This window comes from Onychomys torridus, chromosome 20 (assembly GCF_903995425.1).
Source record: "Onychomys torridus chromosome 20, mOncTor1.1, whole genome shotgun sequence".
NCBI lineage: Eukaryota > Metazoa > Chordata > Mammalia > Rodentia > Cricetidae > Onychomys > Onychomys torridus.
In genome coordinates this window covers 26251220-26275297 of record NC_050462.1, presented here as the reverse complement: position 1 = coordinate 26275297, position 24078 = coordinate 26251220, and the positions used below count along the sequence as shown (strand labels likewise).

At 36.2% G+C, this 24078-nt stretch overlaps 1 protein-coding gene across 26 annotated transcripts in view; it reads right to left on the bottom strand.

Annotated features, from left to right (window-relative positions):
• The window catches only part of Ppfia2 (PTPRF interacting protein alpha 2), a 452499-nt gene that overhangs the window by 151860 nt on the left and 276561 nt on the right, over positions 1-24078 (bottom strand). For all 26 annotated transcript variants that reach the window (XM_036169422.1, XM_036169428.1, XM_036169425.1 and 23 more), the window contains 2 exons: positions 20391-20555; positions 14386-14460 (listed from right to left, as the gene is read on the bottom strand). In XM_036169422.1, the coding sequence (XP_036025315.1) occupies positions 14386-14460; positions 20391-20555 (240 nt within the window). The remainder of the gene's footprint in view (positions 1-14385; positions 14461-20390; positions 20556-24078) is intronic.

Below are 24078 nucleotides of genomic sequence, written 5' to 3'. Positions count from 1 at the left end.
AGAACAAACCCAAGAGGAGATGGGCAGACGTCAAGGCAGAAGTACATACAACAAAATAAAGAGCAATACAGCATCACCAGAACCTCGCCCTTCTCCAACAGCTAGACCTGAACATCACGGAATGGAGGAAGAAGAAGAAAACAACCTCATAAGTAACATCATGAAGAGGCTAGAGTCTTATATAGAAGAAATCAAAAACAAAGTAGAGGAACAGACAAACAAAAAATGGGAAGAATGCTATAAAAAAACTCGAGGAAAGGACAATTAAAGCAGAAGAAAACAATAAGTCCTTGAAAGAAAATCATGAAAAAGCAAGGTAGACAGTCCAAGACCTGAAGAGTGAAATAGAAAAAATGAAGAAGACACTAGCAGAAGGAATGCTGGAAATAGAAAATCTGAGTAAATAAACAGGAACTTCAGATGCAAGTATAACCAACAGAATGCAAGAGATGGAAGAGAGGATCTCTGGTGTTGAAGATATGGTAGAAGAAATAGATTCATCAGTCAAAGAAAATACTAAAACCAACAAAGTCATGACCCAAAATGTCCAAGAAATTTGGGACACCATGAAAGACCTACGAATATTAGGGATAGAGGAAGGAGAAGAACACCAACTCAAAGGCACAGAAAATATATTTAACAAGATCATAGAAGAAAACTTTCCCAACTTAAAGAAGAAAATGCCTATGAAGAAGATACACGAAGCCTATAGAACACCAAACAGACCACACCCCCAAAAAAGTCCCCTCGCCACATAATAATTAAACAACTAAACATACAGAATAACAAAAGAATATTAAAGGCAGCAAAAGAAAAAGGCCAAGTGACTTATAAAGGCAAACCCATCAGAATAACACCCAATTTCTCAATGGAGACTTTGAAAGCCAGAAGGACCTGGACAGATATATTGTAGACACTAAGAGACCATGGATGCCAGCCTAGACTAATATACCCAGCAAAACTTTCAACCATCATAGATGGAGTGAACAAGACCTTCCAAGACAAAACCAGATTTAAACAATACTTACCCACAAACCCAGCCCTACAGAAAGCACTAGAAGGAAAATTCCAACCTAAGGAAGGCAGATACACCCATGAAAACACAGGCAATAGATAACACCACAGCAGTAAACCCCAAAGAAGAGAACTACACACACATACAATAACACCAAAAAATAAAAATAACAACAGGAACGAACAATCACTGGTCATTAATATCCCTTAATATCAATGGACTTAATTCACCTATAAAAAGACACAGATTAACAGAATGGATACGAAAACAGGAGCCATCTTTCTGCTGCATACAAGAAACACACCTCAAACTCAAAGATAGACACCTCCTAAGAATAAAAGGCTGGGAAAAGACTTTCCAATCAAATGGTCTTAAGAAGCAAGCAGGTGTAGCCATCCTAATATCCAGCAAAATAGACTTCAAACTAAAATCAATCAAAAGAGATGATGAAGGACATTACATACTCATCACAGGAAAGATCCATGAAGATGAAGTCTCAATTCTGAACATTTATGCCCCAAACACAAGGGCACCCACATATGTAAAAGAAATATTACTAAAGCTCAAATCACATTAAAAAACCCCACACATTAATAGTGGGAGACTTCAACACCCCACATTCACCTCTGGACTGATCGGCCAAATTGAACCTTAACAGACACATAATGGACTTAACTGATGTTATGGCTCAAATGGACTTAAGTGATATCTACAGAACATTCCACCCAAACAAAAAAGAATATACCTTCTTCTCAGCACCCCATGGAACCTTCCCTAAAATAGACCACATACTTGGCCACAAAGCAAATCTCATCAGATACAAAACAATTGGAATAACCTCCTGTGTTCTATCAGACCACCATGGTTTAAAGTTAGATTTCAACAACAGAAAAAACTACAGAAATCCTACAATCTCATGGAAACTGAATAATGCCCAATTGAATCACCAATGGGTTAAGGAAGAAATAAAGAAAGAAATTAAAGACTTCCTAGAGGTCAATGAAAATGAATACATCACATACCCAAACTTATGGGATACTATGAAAGCAGTGCTAAGAGGGAAATTCATAGCACTGAATGCCCACATAAAGAAGCTGGAGAAATCTCATGCTAGTGACTGGACAGCACACCTGAAAGCCCTTGAACAAGAAGAAGCAAAGTCTCCCAGGAGGAAGAGACACCAGGAAATTATCAAATTGAGAGCTGAAATCAATAAAATAGAAGTAAAGAGAACAATACAAAGGATGAATGAAACAAAGAGTTGGTTCTTTGAGAAAATCAACAAGATAGACAAGCCCTTATCAAAGCTAACCAAAAGACACACAGAGAGAGAGAGCATCCAAATTAACAAAATCAGAAATGAAAAGGGGGACATAACAACAGACAATGAGGAAATCCAGAGAATCATCAGGTCACACTTCAAAAACCTCTACTCCACAAAACTGGAAAATCTAAAAGAAATGGATAATTTTCTGGATAGGTACCACATACCTAAGTTAAATCACGACCAGATAAACCATTTAAATAGTCCAATAACCCCTAAGGAAATAGACTCAGTCATTAAAAGTCTCCCAACCAAAAAAAGCCCAGGACCAGATGGTTTCACCGCAGAATTCTACCAGATCTTCACAGAAGACTTAATACTAATACTCTTTAAACTGTTACGCACAATAGAAGCAGAAAGTATGTTATGAAACTCCTTCTATGAGGCTACAATTACCCTGATTCCTAAACCAAACAAAGATGCAACAAAGAAAGAGAACTACAGACCGGTCTCCCTCATGAACATTGATACAAAAATACTCAATAAAATTCTGGTGAACAGACTCCAAGAACACATCAAAACAATTATCCACCACTATCAAGTAGGCTTCATCCCAGGGATCCAAGGGTGGTACAACATACGAAAGTCCGTCAATGTAATACACCATATAAACAAACTCAAAGGAAAAAAACACATGACCACCTCACTAGATGCAGAAAAGGCATTTGACAAAATCCAACACCCCTTCATGATAAAGGTCTTGGAGTGATCAGGAATACAGGGAACATATCTAAACATAATAAAGGCAATCTACAGTAAGCCAACAGCCAACATCAAATTAAATGGAGAGAAACTGAAAGCAATACCACTAAACTCAGGAACAAGGCAAGGCTGTCCCCTCTCCCCATACTTGTTCAAAATAGTACTTGAAGTTCTAGCCAGAGCTATAAGACAACAAAAGGAGATTAAGGGGATACAAATTGGAAAGGAAGAAGTCAAGCTCTCCCTATTTGCAGATGACATGATAGTATACATGAGTGACCCCAAAATTTCAACCAAGCAACTGATACAGCTAATAAAAACCTTCAGCAACATAGCAGGATACAAGATAAACTCAAAAAAATCAGTAGCCCTCCTATATACAATAGACAAACAGGCTGAGAAGGAAATCAGAGATACATCACCCTTTACAATAGCCACAAATGATATACAATACCTTGGGGTTATGCTAACTAAGCATGTGAAGGACCTATATGACAAGAACTTTAAGTCCCTGAAAAAAGAAATTGAAGAAGATGTCAGAAAATAAAAAGAGCTCCCATGCTCATGGATAGGCATGATTAACATAGTAAACATGGCGATCTTACCAAAAGCAATCTACAGATTCAATGCAATCCCCATCAAATTACCAACACAATTCTTCACAGATCTGGAAAGAATAATACTCAACTTCATATGGAAAAACAAAAAACCCAGGATAGCCAAAAGAATCCTGTACAATAAAACAACCTCTGGAGGCATCTTGATCCCCGACCTCAAGCTCTACTATAGAGCTACCGTAATAAAAACAGCTTGGTACTGGCATAAAAACTGGCATGTGGACCAATGGAATCGAATTGAAGATCCTGACATTAACCCGCACACCTATGATAATATAATTTTTGACAAAGAAGCCAAAAATGTACAATGGAAAAGAGAAAGCATCCTCAACAAATGGTGCTGGCATAACTGGATGTCAATGTGTAGAAGGCTGCAAATAGATCCATATCTGTCACCATGCACAAAACTTAAGTCCAAGTGGATCAAAGACCTCAACATAAATCCAGTTACTCTGAACCTGATAAAAGAGAAAGTAGGAAGTACTCTTGAACGCATTTGCACTGAAGAGGACTTTCTACATATAACACCAGTAGCATAGACACTGAGAGAAACAATCAATCAATGGGACTTGTTGAAACTGAGAAGCTTTTTTAGAGCAAAGGACAAGGTCAACAAGACAAAGTGACAGCCTACAGAATGGGAAAAGGTCTTCACCAACCCCACATCTGATAGAGGGCTGATATCCAGAATATATAAAGAACTCAAGAAATTAGACATCAAAATGCCCAACAGTCCAATTAAGAAATGGGCAATAGAACTAAACAGAGAATTCTCCACAGAGGAAGTTCAAATGGCTGAAAGACATTTAAGGAAATGCTCAACATCCCTAATTATCTGGGAAATGCAAATCAAAAAGACTCTGAGATATTACATTACACCTGTCAGAATGGCTAAGATCAAAAACACAGAAGACAGCTTATACTGGAGAGGATGTGGAGCAAGGGGTACTCTCCTCCACTGTTGGTGGGAATGCAAGCTTGTACAGCCACTTTGGAAATCAATATGGCGCTTCCTTAGAAAATTGGGAATCCATCTCCCCCAAGACCCATCTATAGCACTCTTGGGCATATACCCAAGGAATGCTCAATCATACCACAAGGGCATTTGCTCAGCTATGTTCATATCAGCATTATTTGTAATATCCAGAACCTGGAAACAACCTAGATACCCTTCAACTGAAGAATGGATAAAGAAAATAGGTTACATATACACAATGGAGTACTACTCAGCGGAGAAAAACAATGACATCATGAGGTTTGCAGGCAAATGGATGGATCTAGAAAAAATCATCCTGAGTGAGGTAACCCAGACTCAGAAGGACAAACATGGTATGTATTCACTCATAGGAGGATATTAGATGTAAAACAAAGATGACTAGATTGCTACACAACTCCAGGGAAGCTACCTAGAAAACAGGACCCTAGGAAAGACCCAGGGATCACCCAATGACAGAGAAATGGATGAGATCTACATGAACAACCTGGATGAGAGTGGGAGTAATGAAGGGAAAGATTTGAGGGAAAGAAAGTTTAGGGGAGCAGGAGATCCCAGCTGGATCAAGAACAGAAAGGGAGAATGAGGAATAACAGACCATGATAAATGAAGACCACATGAGAACAGGAATAGGCAGAGTGCTTGAGAGGTCCCCAGAAATCCACAATGATATATTCTCTGTACACTGCTGGCATTGGTCGAGAGAAAGCCTGATCTGACCTAGTCTGGTGATCAGATGACTAAACACCCTAACAGTCGTCTTGGAACTCTCATCCAGTAACTGATGGAAGTGGATGCAGAGATCCTCAGCCAGGCCCCAGGTGGAGCTCCAGGTGTCCAATGGTCGAGAAAGAGGAGGGACTGCAAGATCGTGAATTGTTGAATCCAAGATTGCAAAAAGCATAGGAACAAATAGCCAATCGAAAGAAAGTACATGAATTATGAACCAACGGCTGTGGAGCCCCTAGCTAGATCAGGCCCTCTGGATAAGTGAGACAATTGAATAGCTTGATCTGTTTGGGAGGCACCCAGGCTGTGGGACCAGGATCTGTCCTTAGTGCATGAGCTAGCTGTTTGGAACCTTGGGCTTACACAGGGACACATGCTCAGACTGGAAGGAGGGGATAAGACCTGCCTGTACTGAATCCACCAGGTTTAAATGAATCCCCAGGGGAGTCTTGGTACTGGAGGTGATGGGAATGGAGGGGAGGGGCTGGGGGGAAGGTGGGTGTGGGTTTGGGAGGGGGGAGGACAGGGGAACCTATGCCTGATGTATAAAATTAAAACACATAATAAAAAAAATAATGATACTTTAATTCCTTCCTTTCCAATTAGTATCCCCTCAATGATTTAATTGCTCTAGCTAAAAGTATTGTAATGAACTGATATGAAGAGAATAGACAACCTTGTATGGTTCTTGATTTCAGTGGAATTGCTTTGCATTTCTCTCCATTTAATTTAATGTTGGCTATAAGCTTGCTGTAAATTTCCTTTATTATGTTTAGGTATGTCTCTTGTATCCCTAATCTCTCTAAGATGTGTCTCATGAAGGGATGGTGCTTGTTCTCAAAGGCCTTTTCTGCACCTAACAATAAGATCATGTTGTTTTTCTCTTTCAGTTTGGGTTACACTTATTGGTTTATATATGTTGAACCATCCCTGCATACCTGAGTTGAAGTTTTCTTGATCATGGTAGATGATCTTCTTGATGATGTGTTCCTGGATTTGATTTGCAAATATTTTATTGGGTTTTTTTTGTTTTTTATTTTTTATTTTTTTTCTGAAAGGACAAGGTAACTCTCTGGAGTCTCTTTTATAAGGACACTAATCCAATGCCCCATTTCCATGTACCATCCTGGGAGTTAGGTTTCTAATAATTTGAAAGAGGCAAAAACATTCCACTTTTTGCATCTATGTTCATAATAAAATTGGTTTATAATTATTTTTCTTCTTTGGGTCATTATGTTGCTTTGGTATTGGGTAACTGTGACTTCATAAAATGAGATTATCAATGTCCCTTCTGTTTTTATGCTGTGGAATAATTTGATTAATAGTGGCATTAATGTTTCTTTGAAAGTCCGGTAAAATTGTATAGTAAAACCATCTTGCCCTGGGATAATTTTGGTAGGGAGACTTTTAGTGACTGCTTTCTATTTTTGTGGGAGTTATAGTTCTGTTTGAATTGATTATCTACATTGATTTAACTTTGGTGAGTGGTAATGTCAAGAAAATTATACATTTCTTTCAGATTTTAAAATTTTGTGGAGTGTAGTTTTTTACAGCATATTCTTATGGTTCCTTGAATTTTTTTTGGTGTCTGACATTATGGGGTACCTTTGATTTATAATTTTTGCTAATTTGAATATTCTGTCTGCCTTTTTGTTAATTTGGATGAGTGTTTATTAATCTTACTGATTTTCTCAAAGAACCAAATCCACACACCAATTGACAGCCAAGTTTTACAAAGGAGTCAGCAACAAACACTGGACAAAAGGATCATTATTTTCAGCAAATGGTGCTGGTCACATTGGATGGCTGCACGTTGGAGAACACAAATCGATCCATACACAAAACTCAACTCCAAATGGATCAAAGACCTCAACATAACACCAGACACATTGAACCTTACAAGAGAAAATGATGAATAATCTTGAGGTCATTGGTACCAAAAAACTTTCTGAGCCAAACACCATTAGCACAGGCACTAAGATCAACAAATAATAAAAGGGATCTCATGAGACTGAGACACTTTTTTGCAGCAAAGGACACTTGGACAACGTTGCAGTCTACAGAAGGGGAAACAATTTTTACAAACTGTACATCTGATAGAGGATTAATATATAAAATATATAAATAATTCCAAAATCTAGATATCAAAAAAATAAATAAATAACATAATTTATAAATGTGGTAAAGATCTAGACAGAATTCTCAAAAGAGAAAACTCAAATGGCTGAGGAACACTTAAAGAAATATTCAACATCTTTATCCATTAGGGAAATGTAAATCAAAACTATTTTGAGATTTCTCACCTTATACCTGTCAGAAAGGCTAAGATCAATAAAATAAGTCACAACTATTGCTGGCAAGGATATAGAGTAAGTATAACACTCATTCATTGCTAGTGGGAGTATAAAGTTGTATTGCTACTGTGGAAATCAATGTGGTGCTTCCCAAAGAAGACTGAAATAAATCTTTCACAAGATCCAGCTATGCCACTTTCATGCATATATCCAAAGGTTGCTCTTTCCTCCCAAGAAACATTCGCTCCACCATATTCATTGTTGCTCTTTTTATTAGATGCAGAAATCAGAAACAACCTAGATTCCTCTCAAAAGAAAACTAAATAAAGAAAATTTGGAACATTTATACAGTAGAATATTATATTGCCATCAAAAATTAAATAATGTATTTAAATAAGGTAAATGGATGGATAGAAAAAAAATCATCATGATTGAGGCATCTCAGACCCAGAAAGACAAATATTATATGTATTTACTTATACATGGACATTAGCTATTAAGTCAGTGATGATCAAGCTACAATCTGTAGAAACACCCAAGGTAGATATAGAGTAGAGGACTAAAGGGCACAGAGAGGAAAGGAAATTAGAATAGATAGTTATGGATTGTGGAGGGGTGGCAATGGTAAGAAAAGTGCAAAGTGGAAGGGGAGAGATGAGGGAGAAGGACTGAGGGAGAATACAGGAAGTGACAGCTAAATGAAAGGCAATTGAAGGGTACTTACTACCTTACAGAGTAGAAGCTTCCTGAAATATATACATATACAAATTCAATCTAAAGGAAATTGCCGAAAAATGGGAGAGAGTCCCATTTGGCCATCTCTTGACACCAAATGAAGTTTCCAGTGCTGAGCTTGGGTTACATCTAATTGTGTTGATGGCTAAAGGGGCCCATAGGAACCTCCAAACAACCAAGGTTGTTTCTAAGACCATCCACAAGGCCCCATTGCTAAAGACAACTTTACAACTAATTCAGATATTGCATACATAGAGCCTTCACCCCTACGTTCTAGCCTCTTTGGTGCAGGATATTACTGTGCATACTACCAAAAGAGTAATGTAAACAGCAGACCATATGCAAAACCTGTGATCTACAATGAGGTACTATCTGCAAGATGTGTTATCTTTGTGGTACAAAGCTTGTGGGAGTAAACTTACTCATATTTGATTTACCTTAGAGAGAGATGGAGCCTGACACTGCCTGAGGGACCAAGAACCATTGACCAGATTGTCTAGCAATCAAGGAAAAAACCAAATTCTACTGTATAAAAAAATAGCAATGGAATGACATCTAATAACATTCTGATCTATACTTATAGATGAGTCCTTTGCTCAGTCATCATCAGAAAAGCTTCTTTCAGAACAAATACTGAGATTCACAGCCAAACAATATATAGAGAATGAGAGACCCTGGAACAACCAGGCCAAAATGGAATGTCTCAATAAAATCCCTTCCCTAAGGGTTCAGGACTCTTGTAAAAGAGGAGTCAGAGGGCAAGATCCAGAGGGGATGGAGGACACCAGGAAGTCAGCACCCTCTGTGTCAACATGACTACAGCTCATATGAACTCAAAGACTGAGGCAGTATGTACAGGCCTGCACAAGGTCTTTGGAACGTATGTTACAGCATTTATTTTGGTGTTTCCATATATCTCCAAATGTGTGAAAGAGTGGGTCACTCATTTTTGTCCCTTTCTTGGACTCTTTTCCTTTCATTTGTTTGTCTTGTCCAACTTTGATGTGTTAGTCTTTGTTTTGTGTTACTATACTTTAGTATTATTCTTTAGAAGGCCGTTCCTTGTTTTACTAAGGGGAGGCAGAAATGGAGTGGCTCGGGATAGGAGGGAAGATGGAGAGCAAATGGGAGGAGGGGAGGAAGGGAAAACCATAGTCAGCATATATTATGTGAGAGAAAAATCTATTTTCAATAGAAGGAAAAAATAAAAATAAGTAAAGCTTGTAAAAAACAAACTGATTCCTCAAGTGGTAATCAATGAAGATCTCATCTATTTGTATTTTAATATAGATGTAAGTAACTTATTAGTTATGGATATGGGGAACAGCACAGACATAGTCACACATATGAATTGCAATTCTCTGAATGCGGAATGCCCTGACCAATGATTTGAAAGGAAATTTCAAATACCTGGTCCTGGTTTTACAATTACAACCATTGAGCTGTCATGTTGAACATGCTTCTTGTAGCTATCAGGCCGTTATCAATTATCCAGTTCTGTGGTGGTTTCTTTTCAAGACCAGAGCATATTGAGGAATATAAGCTGTGTTTTGGTTTTAGATTTTCTTTCCAACAAACATAATTAAAGGTTCATTTAATGGTTCATACTATTGCATATTATTTGGAGACTTACTCATAGACTGTCAAGTATACATCATGCTTGTGAAACATATTTTTACATACTTCATTTTCACTACTGAAGGACTTGTGGCAGCCTCCAGTTTGAAGATATAGCAAATAACAGTTGTTAAAACAATCTGTGGTCGGGCGGTGGTGGCACACACCTGTAATCCCAGCACTTGGGAGGCAGAGGCAGGCGGATCTTTGTGAGTTCGAGGTCAGCCTGGTCTACGGAGCGAGATCCAAGAAAGGCGCAAAGCTACACAGAGAAACCCTGTCTCGAAAAACCAAAATAATAATAATAGTAATAATAATAATAATGGTAATAATAATTGTGTATACTTCAAAAAACTTAAAAGCATTAATTTATTAATGTTTAAATGACACCCTACTAAGGATGGGGACCAAATAGGCGTACTTAATATTTAATTTAAATATTTTAAAGGATTAAGAAATCTAGAGAAAATAATCTTAAATCAAAATGGACAGTGATAACTCTGACATCATCATTCTCCGAACTGATTTGAACTCATCAATCAGTGGCATTGAATCATGTGGTTATACAAGAGGAAAGTTCTCTCAGAATCAACATGGACCAGTGCTCTTTGCAATTATTCTTTAGATTAGTAACTTAAGCTATGTCCATCCTTTCTAAAGCACAATCACACAGGACACAACAGACAACCCTCCTCCTGGTTTTGCAATGTACAATGTGACAGTTTCCTCTGAGAGTGAAGCATTCCACCCTGCAGGAACTCTCCTTCAGCAGGAAGGTAAATGACTCAAAATAGCTACAGGATCCCTTAAACTGACCAGATTTACTGGGTCCTGTCTTCCCAAAATAAATAAGTCAAGCTGCTGAGAGTCATTCTCAAACAAGACAAGCTGCAAAAAAAAGACTAAGACCAGACCAGCTGCCAGCAATAGTTTAAGATAAACTGAGGCCCTTAGAAAGGACAAGTCTCCAACCTGTCCATTTGCCCTCAGGCTGTGCACTGTGCTCTAGGTTCCCTGAATTTGTGAGCTGTTGCTAATGCTGGAGTAGAGTTGCAAATGTTCAAGTGTTCTTGAGTCATTTCTGTTCCTGTGTGTAACCCCTTGCCAGTATTCCTAAAAGTAATACTGTAAGAATAAAACCCCAATACAACTCACTGGTTCATAAAAAAATAAAAAATAAAAAAAAAAACAGATAAAGAAGAAAACAGTTGAAAGATTTTCAACATTTAAAGTAAGGAAAAGAGTGGTACATCTGAGGAAATAGTGTTTTGGGACCCACTATAAAGTGATTACAGTAAATAACTTTCAGGATTATTGTGTTGATGTAGATGCATTTAGTACAGATTCCAGAGATATAGAACAGTCAGTAAATATTAGCTTCTATTATTAAGTGTTCAATGCAATGGTGTAGTGTTAGTGTCATCATGAAAATGGCATCAGACTAGAAGACAATTTTAATTTTTTATATTTATTGAAATAATAACAAGCCATAAAACAACACCCCCCAAAAACTCTAAGTGCAATGGTACTTATTCTCACAATGAGTGAAAACAACTAATAACTTTCACTGAATATAAAATATTTTCCTTTTCTTAAACTAACATATTATTATAATTTGTATTTACAAAAATACTGGGATCATTAAACAAAACCTCATCCATTATACAAAAGCAGGATGTTTTGGAGCATTTACCAGACTGGAACTCTTAATTGTTTCATATGATTTTAAACAAACCTTCTAATTTTATTCTGTTAATAGCCCATGTAGACTCTAAAGGGATATCACACAGAATAAGTGAAGATGCCAGAGTAGGTGATATCCTTGGAAAAATTAAAAGCTGTGCTCCCAATACATTAAAAACCTTTCCAGTGTATGAATTGATTAGCCAGCTACAAGTTGTATTTCAGATTTTGCCTTTGCCCCTACCTGGACACATATAGAAGAGAATAATATACAAAGTCTACAGAAATGCAAATTATCTTTAAAATGTTTTACAGAGATAAATGCCAAATTCATGTGTGAGAATAAGAAGACAGTGTGGAAAAAAAAATGAGAGACAGAGAGGGAATACCCGGCTGAATGAGTTCTATAAGGTGATACTCTCTGCTTGTATAGAATCCTAGATATAATTGAGTATAAATATGTCAAGCTATGTCTCATAATCTGGACCCCTACTCTCCGACTTCTCATTTCTAAACCCATGGATGAAATAAACCCCGTGTTTCTTGAGCAGTCACTATACCCTCGGAAACTCAGGACATAAAAGCGATGTCATAACAGTATGCCAGCTCTCCAGCATTGCTATGTGCTGTCAGAATGGTCCTTTGAAGGGGATTTTGAACTGCCTAAGTGTGAAGAAAGTGACCTGACAACTAGCATAAACACATCCACTTGCTGATGTCTGAGCTTGATTGTGGGTGTAATGTGACGAGATTCTCACCCTGCTGCTGCCTTGACTCTGCCACAATGATGGACATTAGATGGGACTGTGAAAGAAAATAAGCCTTTTCTTCTCCCTGAAACTGCTTTGGTATGGGGAGTTTATCACAGCAATGTCAAAGAAACTAGTATTGTTTTTTTGTTTTGTTTTTTCACTATTCTTCTGTGGTAAGCACCTTCTCCAGGCTGACATTTCTCTAGCCAAAGTCCATTATTTTCAAGGCTTTAATTATTAAGCCAGGAGCTTAATTAAAAGCAGAAATGAATGACTTTGTGAGTATTAAGTTATTTTAAGGAAGCAATGCTAAGTAGTGCACAGTAAACAGGATTTATTCTGTTTTTTTTTTTTTAAATGTGTGGAAATAGTCTATTAATACCATAAAAACATCATCAAATAAAGAACGTTGTTAAATGTTTTTGGACACACTATTTTGTTAGAAATCCTTAATAATACTTAGTATTAACAGCAGCCTCTCACATTTTAAATTATTAAAATATGGGAAAATATGTTTATTTATTTTATTATATTCACTACCAGCAAAACAAATATCAAGAGAATGAACTTCTACTTGGAGATAAACATAAAATCAGATGTAGATAGCACCATTTTATTGTCTAATAAAGATCTAAACTTTTATTTGTGTATGTATACTAATTATTCAATTTTACTAATACAATAAAAATAAAAACTGAAAACTTGCAAAATAAGTTAAGTCTTTTATCACTTTTACTATTGAAAGTAGATTTTTTTTCAAACAATATACTCTGTGATAATTGTCCCTCCCCAACTCCTCCCAGATCTTCCCACCTCCCCACCCACTCAAATTTCCATGCTTTCTGGCTTTCTCTCATTAAAATCAAAGAACGAAACAAAACAAAAACAACAGAACAAAACAACAGCAGCAAAAAGCCAGGTGTCTAAAAAAGAAAAAGGAAAAATAAAAGAAATTTTAAAAAATTGAATGAGACAAAACAAACAAATGTACAGAAAAGCAACATGGCAGGGGGAAGACAAGAAATACATAGACTAGGAGACCCATACATGGAAATCTCATAAAGAGACAAAACAGTAAACTATAATATATAAGCAAAAGGCCTGTAGGGTAATTAAAGAAAAACAAAAACAAAAACAAACAAACAAACAAAAAGCCCAACAAAGCATTATCAGACAATCAACTCTCCCAACATGGTGTGTTGGCCATCTACTGCTGGCCATGGATCTTGCCTTAAGAGTTGTTTGTATACTCGGCGACACTCTATTGGAGAAAACTAGTTTTTTATTTGCAATTAAGTATCAATTGGAAACAGCTTCTGGGAGACTAGCAGGGAAACAAGATCTTCTGAGCACTGCGCAGCTGAAGCACATACGATCTCACAGGGGCTGTGGCAACACGCACAAGGTCTGAACAGGTCTGGGACTAATGGGATCCCAGCTCTTTCAATCTTAAGCCATGACTTTAAAAAAAAGATTGCTTTGAATCTTCACAAACATTCTAATTCAGTGGTGCCACTAGGTGCGAGCACAATGCTTCCAGAAACTGAAAACGGGAAGAGTCTGAGGGAAAAGGAAATCATGTGTCCATCTGGGGGGTTTACTTCATTTTTAGCATTTCAAAGTTTAAGAGGAACTTGCCACAAGTTCCAGTCTCAGGGTTGTGTTTTACTTATTTCTAGGACTGGTTTCCTAAATAGCCATCTCCCTATCCCTTGGCGGCTTTTCTTTGGTCTCCTGGTGACAGATTTGAAGAGCCAGAAACCAGAAAACAGGCCTCTGGCAACTCATTTTAATGGGCGTCATTCAGCAGCACAGACAGAATGTAATTGATTTTGTGACAGAGTTAAATGAAAGCAACGTGTAACACAAGGGCCAGCATGTTAGCAATAGTGCACCTCTGAAGAGCAAAGTTCGGTGTGTTACCTCCTGATTAGCTGAAGCTAGTTCCTCTTCCAGTGCAGAGACTCTTTCTAAAGAAACCCTCAGTCGCTCCCTTACCTAGAAGAAAAAAATCAAAATACGTGCAGTAATGTACATCCCAAATATAGGAAACTGTGGTGAACCCATCATTAATATAAGAGACAAATGGTCAGATTCTTCAGGCATTTGTTCTGCTAAGATCACAAGCTCATAAACCTGTCTTGGACAACGTGGAAACAAGGTCACCTCAGAAGCATAATTGTATCAAAGGGATTTCCTTACAGCAAACCCTTTTGTAGGTGAACTGATAACCTTCCAATGGGGTTGGAAATTGACTGGCCTTGCTCCAGTTTCTGATTCATAGTAAGTAGAGACAAAGATCAAAAGCATAACCATGATCTTACAAAGTGGTCAGTGATTAAGCAAGCAAACTAGGCAAATACATCTTTAGAATGAGTGAATTTTATGTTGGCCTTTGGTGCCTAACTTCAAAGTGCTTTGTTTAAAAGCAAAGAGTTCATGGAAAATGAAAATTTATTGGAATTTTTTTGAGTGACTATGAAGTGTTAATGACTTGGGAGCTCCTATCTTGTACCCACAAACCCTGAGCAAAAGACATTGCATTTTGTAGGACTGAACACATTTTAGTTTGAAAGCAATGACGTTTTAAAATTGTTTCCTATATAATTGAAGTTCACAGAACTGTTTCCTTGACTTATGCTTTCTGATAGCTTCTAAAATTGAAACCATGTGTGGTGGCACATGCCAGTCAATCCCTGATACTTAGAAGAGTGAGGAGGAGGACTCTGCACTGAAGGCCTAATTGAAATATATAATAAGTAACAGGCCAGCTTGGTCTACTTAGTAAATCCTGTGTCAAAAGAAAGCAAATATCCAACCAAATCAAAGTGAAAAAAAAAGTCCCCAATCATTGCATGCTTATACCAATATATTAACTTTATATTACATTTGCCAAAGGCAAACTACCCTGGGTAGATATTTACTTAATGACTGTAGGAGTTTAATTTACCTAAGAAGTCAATAGACTATAGATTTAAGACACAACTCATCACGTTTTTGATTATTTATAACAACATATTTTCTATATAAATTTCTCATAAATATTCATTTTAATACTATAGTTATATCCACATAAACTAATTTGGTTACTTAATAGACCCCTTATTTTATCATGGTATTTTTCTTAAATAATAAGGTTTAAATAGGAATATAAGTTAAATGTATATATAATTGTATAAAATTTTAATGTTGGAATAATTGCCTTGTTAATTATCTAAGAAAAAGAGGAAGCAATGTTTCTTTAATTTTAGGGCAAAATATGAATTTTAAAGGTCTCAAACATTCATTTTTTAACATTCCTTTATAGCAGTATGTACAGGCAGGTGACTGAGTGTACTTAACTGCTGAAGCATAGCCCAGCTATAGTATTACGTTCTAATTTTCTGTGTACTATTAATACAAAATAGAATAATATTTAGCATTAAAAATCTTCTACACAGAATCTCTATTTAGCTCTATATGATTGATTGCCATGACTTTGTGATTTAGACAAATATCAAATTATTTATACGAATAACACTGAATTAAATTCTGATTAATAACTGAATAATACTTGGATGGAAGTCTTTGCTGATTTGACTTCAAGGAGTGCAGAATGTGGATCTTTATGAAGGGTTCTGGATGATAAGAACAATTTGAAGACAGCTTAGTATAATCGTTGCTGTCCCTGTATACAATTATGATCAGGGCACTCTCAGAATGCCACTAAGAGGTAAACATTAACTGGAATGTTGATACATTAGAATGTTTTTAAATTAGTGTTGGGGTTGAATAAAAATTGCCTGAATACAAGCAGTAAAGTATCTTCTTAATCATTTCTGTTAGCTCGAACATCTTAGAAAGTCTTAGCTACTAGTTCCTTTCACAAGTTAAGCATTTAAAGAAATAAAGTCTTAAATCTATCAAGAAATATGAATAAAGAATCATATTTCCATAAATTTACAAAAGTTTTGACAAGTTTCCATAAATGAGTGAGTCAAAAACTGTCTTTATAATAATATAAACACATTTTAAAATATAGTTTTAATTAATACTATGTATGCAAAAATATTTTTGCGTCTCACTTTTCCAGAGGGCGTGATCCAGTTGCGGACTTGATTAACTTGAACTGTTTGGGAGGCTCCCGGGCAGTGGGACCAGGACCAGTGCATGAAGCTGACTATTTGGAGCCTGGGGCCTATGCAGGGACACTTTGCTAAGCCTGGGTGAAGGGAGGAGGGGACTGGACATGCCTCCCCTGAATCTACCAAGCTAAGCTGAATCTCCAGGGGAGTCCTTGCCTGGAGGAGATGGGAATGGGGGTTGAGCTGGGGGAGGGTGGGAGGCGGGAGGAGGGAAAACAAGGGAATCTATGGCTGATATGTAAAATTAAATTAAATTATAAAATGAAAAAAAATGTTTTTGTGGCCATTATCAATGAAGAATATCATAATAATGTTGAATTATTCACTTTGCTTCTCTGTTTTAGACCAAATTTCAATTAATGATATGTTAGCTTTAAATACTAAACTTTGTAAGGAAGGAAAGGAATGCAAATATGGAACCTTTCCAGGGATAGGAATTTGACAAGTTTACTTTTTCAGCTCCTTGCTCTGCCTTGAACTTTGTACTAGCAGAGTATCATAATTGTTGTTGTTTTAAACACTTTTTTTTAAAAAAAAATATTTATTTTTTACACATACAGTGTTCTGCCTGCATGTGTGCCTGCAGGCCAGAAGAGGGCTCCAGATCTCATTACAGGTGGTTGTGAGCCACCATGTAGTTGTGGGAATTGAACTCAGGACCTCTGGAAGAGCACCCAGTGCTCTTAACCACTGAGCCATCTCTCCAGCCCCTCATAATTATTTTGAACAATTATTTTTCTTGTTGGATGATGTGTGTTTAGGCAGATAGGTTTGATATGTCATGCTAAACAATAATTGATTAAATTTTGTCCAAAGAAGTGCACAGTTGCAGTTGGTAATTGTTCCCTAACGCTTCTCTTTCCATTGGCTTGAACTACTGCTGTCATGAGTTTTTGCCTTACATGCATTGTTTTTTACACATATACATGTTAGCGTCCAATCATATCATTTGTATTCATCAAAAAATTATTTCTAAATTAATCTGTTACTTCTGTATTCTTCAAAATGATATAAAAATGCCTAGTGAAATGTTTTCTTCAAAAATATATTTCAAAGAGATGGTAGTTTTATCACAGGAGACTAAAGGAAAAGAAGCCCTTAATATGACAAATGTATTGCCCACTGAAGAGGCTGATGGAAGAAGTAGACATTCCAAATTAAAATTAAGGTATTACAAAGTTTTACTGTGGTAATTATTGATTCTATGACAGAAAATTTTGTGAAGAAACCTTTTTAAACTAGAAGTTCAAGTCAAGTTTGTTTCTGTGACAGTCGGCCATGAAAATATAATTGGTAAACACGGCCTTACATTTTATATATATACATATATGATGTTCTGTGAGTTGCATTTGCCCTATTTTAGAAACAATGGGTGCTGCCGCCCAAATCACTGTTAGTTGTTGTTAAGCTTCAAAAGTCTAACTAGGTAAGGGGTTACATAAATGAATATCAATATTTAAAACTCCAAGCCATTATAATGGTCAATACCCATGCTCAACTTTTTATATTTCATTTATTTTCTATGGTAAAGTTTTGCCTGAGGCATAATCAATTATTTTTTTATATTTTATCTCTACTTTTATATCCATAGCCTTTAGGTTAAATGCTAATTAGTTATTTATATACCCGTGTATTCACTCCTCCCCATTCTCAAAAGCAACTGAGTTACTCCCAAGGAAACTGTTCATGAAGACACTTGGGTACAAATTAGTTCCTCAAAAGATAAATAAAATGTTATTTAAAACAAGCATCTAAGCCAAGAGGGAGATCAATGTCTTACTTTCAAACTTTTAACAAATGTTGACATTTTCAGATGCTAAGTAGAATATTTTTTGACATTAACTGAAAAAAATTCCTTATATTAAGCAGTGGTTCAAAGCTTTGCATGTTTTATAATAGATGATGCTTCCAGCAGTTCTAAGTGGATATGGTTATTATCTTCATCTGAAAAAGGGTGTAGTAATATAGAGAAGTTAAGCTACTTGTACAGACCTGTCTACTGGAGAGGGGAATCTCAGCATTTTATAAGAATAAGTTCATAGGCACCAATTCAGTTGCTCATGAACTTGCCAAGATCTGTGACATTTGTGAGACATTTACAAAAGCTGTAATTATTTTTAGGGTTATACTAAAGAATATTTCATTTGTCTGTACTCAGCTGATGGAACTACTATATGATAATTTTTATATTATTCTAAATGTACTCACAGAGCTGGGTTGTTGTCTTAAAAGCACATGTTAATTTTACTCAGATCAAGAATCACTCACTTGTTTAAGTGATGTCAGAGTTCTTAGAGAAAACATAAAAAAATCATACATTTTCTAATATATTTATCTAAGTTTTTCAATATAGTTGTTTCCTCTGGAAAGGCCATGCTGTTCTCATAGATCCAGGTCATTTTATATACTGGCCTTACTGGTTAGGGTAACTGTCTCTGGCTTTTACTTATTCTTTAATATTTAGGTAAAATATGATTCATTTTTAACTCTTTTGTCATTCCGATATAACTAGACAGTATATTTGTGATGGCATGGGACATTGTTCCTTTGTGCTTGTAAGTGTCTGTCATTGACGTGTGAATGCCTCGGACCCTGAACTCTTCAGTCACTAGGGGATTGTCTTTGTATGACAAATATGAAGCAAAGTAATCAGTCTATAAATCCTTGAAGAATTCTCTCACAGAATTTTTGTTATGAAAGGAAATGTAATAGAAACTAAATAAGTATAATTGTTTGCTGTTAGACTTAACATGGCTATTTATATAACATATTTTTATCCTCTTCAAGTTTTCATAGTTTTTGCCTCTTGTAATCAAAATGAAAGTGGGATACAGCTTCTCCTTAATAATCTAGAAGACAGAATTAGTGTTATCCTTGTACACCCACTTCACGTAATCCTCTGTTCTAAGAACTATCTGAAAGACTGATGATAATAATATATAAGTATATAAATATTAAATGGAACTAAATTCTACATACTTAAAACTTAGATATAAACTGCAATAATCCCGAGTCTGAATTTTCATGTTCAGAACTTATCATATATTTTACAATGAAGTGCCCTAATTCTTGCTACGCTAAATCCTAACAGTTCTTACATTTTGAAATCACTTCTTTGAACTTTTGTAGAATAGAAATTGTGTCATAAACCTTACCTAATCTCTAAAGGATATTTTCTCCAGATTGCCATGTATTTACCGTAGGACTTGTTTGAATGGCAGCTAAGAAAGGGCTTACAGCTATTCTTGGAAAGACTGAAAAATGAGTTTTCCTTCTAATAGGTTATGTTGTTATGGGCAGCCACTGTCAACGTGTGTATTTGAAACTAAGATGTTAGCAGTCTCCCCCACAAGGGAGGCCTCAAAGTCAGACGCCTAAAAGTTAAAGCATGCCTGATTTGCACTTCAAAAGTATACGTGTTTTTCAGTTACTGCTCTGATATTTTGTAATCTATGGCATCTATGGACATGTGCTTCAGAGAAAGGGAGAGGGAGAGATGGTCGAGACAGAGATAGAGAAACTGAATAATACTACACAGTACTAGATGTCAAAATGCCTCTGGACCAGGGTGTAAAGATGTCATAGGGTCTAACTCTGTGAAGTTGTACATTCAGTGGTATAAATAAAAGAATGTGGTCATAAATGCTGTCCATCCATAAACAGTCACTGAATTTTAAACATTTTTTTTTGCATATCTCAGACGTGTTCCTTTGGCCTATACTTGTTGATTTGTGTGAAAATAAGGAGCTTCCAGCTATTAACAGAAGCACAGTGTAGCTTGAAAAAATAGTATCAGTACTGTACCTTTTCATCCAAGGCCTTGTGGTGCTCAAACAAAGATTTCAGGGCCTTGAGAACTTCTACTTCACTGGACACTCCTGAGGGAGACTGAGCTTGCCGCTTCACCACGGTCATTCTTAGTGACCTTTCATGTCGTGACACAAGACACTCCAAGTGCTCCAGTAGCAGCTGTGGGATCAACAGAACACGCAGTCATCTTATGACTACAGATGATTGGCACATTTTGTGAAATCTCACCTAATCTATTAAAAGTTTTCACAGCACCCATGATAACCCTAGGTCTACAACAGGAAACAGACAAGAAACACCACTTGGTTAACTCAGTATGAATAAAACACATTAAATCCAAACTGCCTTCAGTCACATAACAAATCACTGAATAATAAGTAATAGCCTACATTCTTACAATGCAGTGGCTCTCAACCTTCCTAATGCTGTGACCCTGTAATACAGTCCCTTATGTTGTGGTGATCCCCCCAACCATAAAATTATTTTCGTTGCTACGTCATAACAGTAATGTTGCTATTGTTATGAATCATAATGCTAATATCTGTGTTATCTTGTGGTCTCAGGGGATCCCCTGTGAAAAGGTTGTTTGAACTTCAAACGGGGTCATGATCCACAAGTTGAGAATGTCTGTTCTATCAAGTATATGACAACTTAGTCTTGAAATCAGTGGAAATCAAAGACCAGAAAAAAAATAATGTGTATGGGTCAAGAAGATTGATTGCTATTTGCATGTATTCCTTAAATAAGTACAATTGCATTGTAATTTCAATGTAATCTTTCATTAATCCTTTGAGAATTTTTTTCGGCATACGTCATGATATTGACTTTTAATTTAAGTAGTTGTGTTCTATTTGCTTATTGTAGTGTAAACTGTATAAGAATGAGAGCCTTTTGTGTATTTAGGTAGCAGTCTTTTGACCCTTTATGTAGCAGGTCAATTACCAACACAAACACATGGAAATACAAAATGATTTTTTAAAGTGAAGTCATTTTCCCTGTATGTGTACTGATCAATGTCAAAATGAAACATGGATTGTGGGTTCCTTGAATTAATTCTTAAAGGCTCAGACTCACTAATATGGTTATAAGCATATGCCTAAGTGTTCCAGCTAGATGATGTTCATGAAAACCCGAACTTTATGATTAAAAATTTCCCTACATGTAAATAGAGTTATGTAAAATCAATTAATACCTGCTAATCTTACATTGCCTGGTGCCAGTGTAGAATGAGAAGTATATGGTATAATGTTAAGTTCATGAAACATAATGAAGCATTATTCTACCACTCAAGACAGCTGTCTTTACAGTTCTCCTAAATCTTATCACTCTCTATTCTTTAGGAAAGTTTTTCACACTGTGAAGTCCACTTTCTCAACATAGAGCACACTCACAAAAAAAAAGTAATAAAGTAATAAACAAAGGAAACTATAATTTTCTGTCTCTTTTTCTGTTCTTTTCTTATTTTTAACCACACAGGTTTTACTAATTATACGTTCTGGTAAGATAGAAGCCTTATGAAGAGGTGTCTGAAAGCATCCTTTTTGACCCATGGGTACAGCAAAGGAATCCCAAGTCTCTAATGACCTTGAGAAACAATCATTTTCCTCATAAGCTTTTGCAGTGTGTTTCCAGACTTTAGTTCTGAAAGCACAGACCATAGACATTATTTTCTTTAGCAATTCTACCAAAACAAAACAAAAAACAAAAACAAAACAAACAAACAAACAAAAACCCACTAAGAATTCTTCCCACCTGCAAAAGTTAACTCTGTTTAAAGTAACAACAGTGAGTTATGTTTTCTACAACTAAGAGCACAGTAGCACTCAGGTTACCTGGTTCTACTTACTGCTTAACTTTCTTATAAAAATTGTCATATGCCCTGACCTGGTCACTTTCTTATTTAGTGTGTTAACTTTCTGGTTCTTTCAGCTTCCTTCTAATATTACCCCATTTATAATTCATGGCAAGGTCTATTATTATTATTCATTTAGATGACTTTCCCAATGTTTCACCCTCTAAATTTCTAAATTTTGTCTATTCTAATAATCTAGATTTCTATTCTATCTAATTTTACTCACATCCCATGATTTCACTATAGACACTGCCGTTACCAGTAAGTGCAGCTGTTTCACAGCTGTAGATCTATCCCCTAAAGCCACAGATTACTGTATTTCTAGCTTGCTTCTTTATATGCTTGACCTCAAAAAAAAAAAAAATACCTTCACTCTCAAGTCCTTGAACCACAGGGATTTGTTATACTGTGCTCACACTCTGTCTACCACACCTTACATCTTCCATTCCCCTTTGCATAATCTTTTTATGTCTGTCAGCCTCCAGAATTCAGCTACCTGCCAATATATCCACTGATGCCACAAGGGCTCGAGATTCATTATCTCCTCCTGAATTAGTGCAGTAACAGCTTGTTAACCGGATCACACATTTATATCTTTTCGTTCATCAGGGGTACTACCCAAAACTCTAAAATCTAAATGATAACCTAGGCCCTTCATTCTTTTTCTTGAGTCCTTAATGTCTTCTCATTTGGCCAAAGCAAAAGCCAGAGTCTTTCAGTGTCCAAAGTGAAATCTAAATTATTGGAACTCATCTCTGTTTTCTTACTCATCACCTGCATTGGCTTTGTTACAGCATTTGTGCGTGGAGTTTTGCTTAGCTGTGTAAAATAGCAGATATCTGTTTAACTGCACCAGGCTTTCGTAGTAGTAGTAAGTACTTTATTTTCTTATTTAATTTACAACACTCCCTTTAAGTCACCTGCATGTCCATAGCACTCTGTAAATCTCTAACTTATTTTTATTTGTGTCACTTCTCAACCTGCTTCTTCAACTCCGTATGCTGCTGCTTCTTTCTCTACATGGCATCAGTCCCTCTCTGCCTTTTCCATCCAGGTTTACTATAGTCATTCACTGCCCCCCCCAAAATTAATATCAGGTCTGTAAGAAAAGAAAGATGCCATCTCCTCTTCTCACTTCTAAATCTTTCTGCTCACAAGATTGTATACAGGTCATGTTCACTCATATTTGTTAAACAAAAAATAAACAGTTTATTAAAGTCACCATCCCCAAATATTAATATCAGGCCGGTAAAGAAAAGAAGATACCCTCGCCTCTTCTCACTTCTGAATCTTTGTACTCACAAGATTGTATACGGGTCATGTTTACTCATATTTGTTGAATGAAAAAATAAACGGTTTATTAAAGTCACCATTTACAGATTTACAAGAATACCTCTTAAAATAAATGGGTGTTTGAGATGTGTGTTCTGGATAGATTTTGCTAAAGTAAGTATCTGATTAATTACGTAAGAAAGCAAAATCTTCCATGGTGTATGGAGGAAAAATAGTTATGTAAACAATCAACTGCCCATGATTCATTCAAGGGGTGGTCTGGGAAAGATATTGTTGAGTCATTGCTGTGATAAGATAGTTTGAAAATCATGAAGAATACAAACACAGTGAGTTATGCTTGATGCTTTCAATCACACTGAAGAAATTAAAAAATAATAACGAATGAAAGTGATTAACTTTCCAAATTCTAGTGCTGGGGTCATTCAAAGATCCACTGGTTATTTAAAAGAAAGACAATAGTTTCATGTATTAGAGATTACTACATTGAAGTACATTATAAACTCATATTTGTAACAAGTGTCTTGCATAGAAATGCTC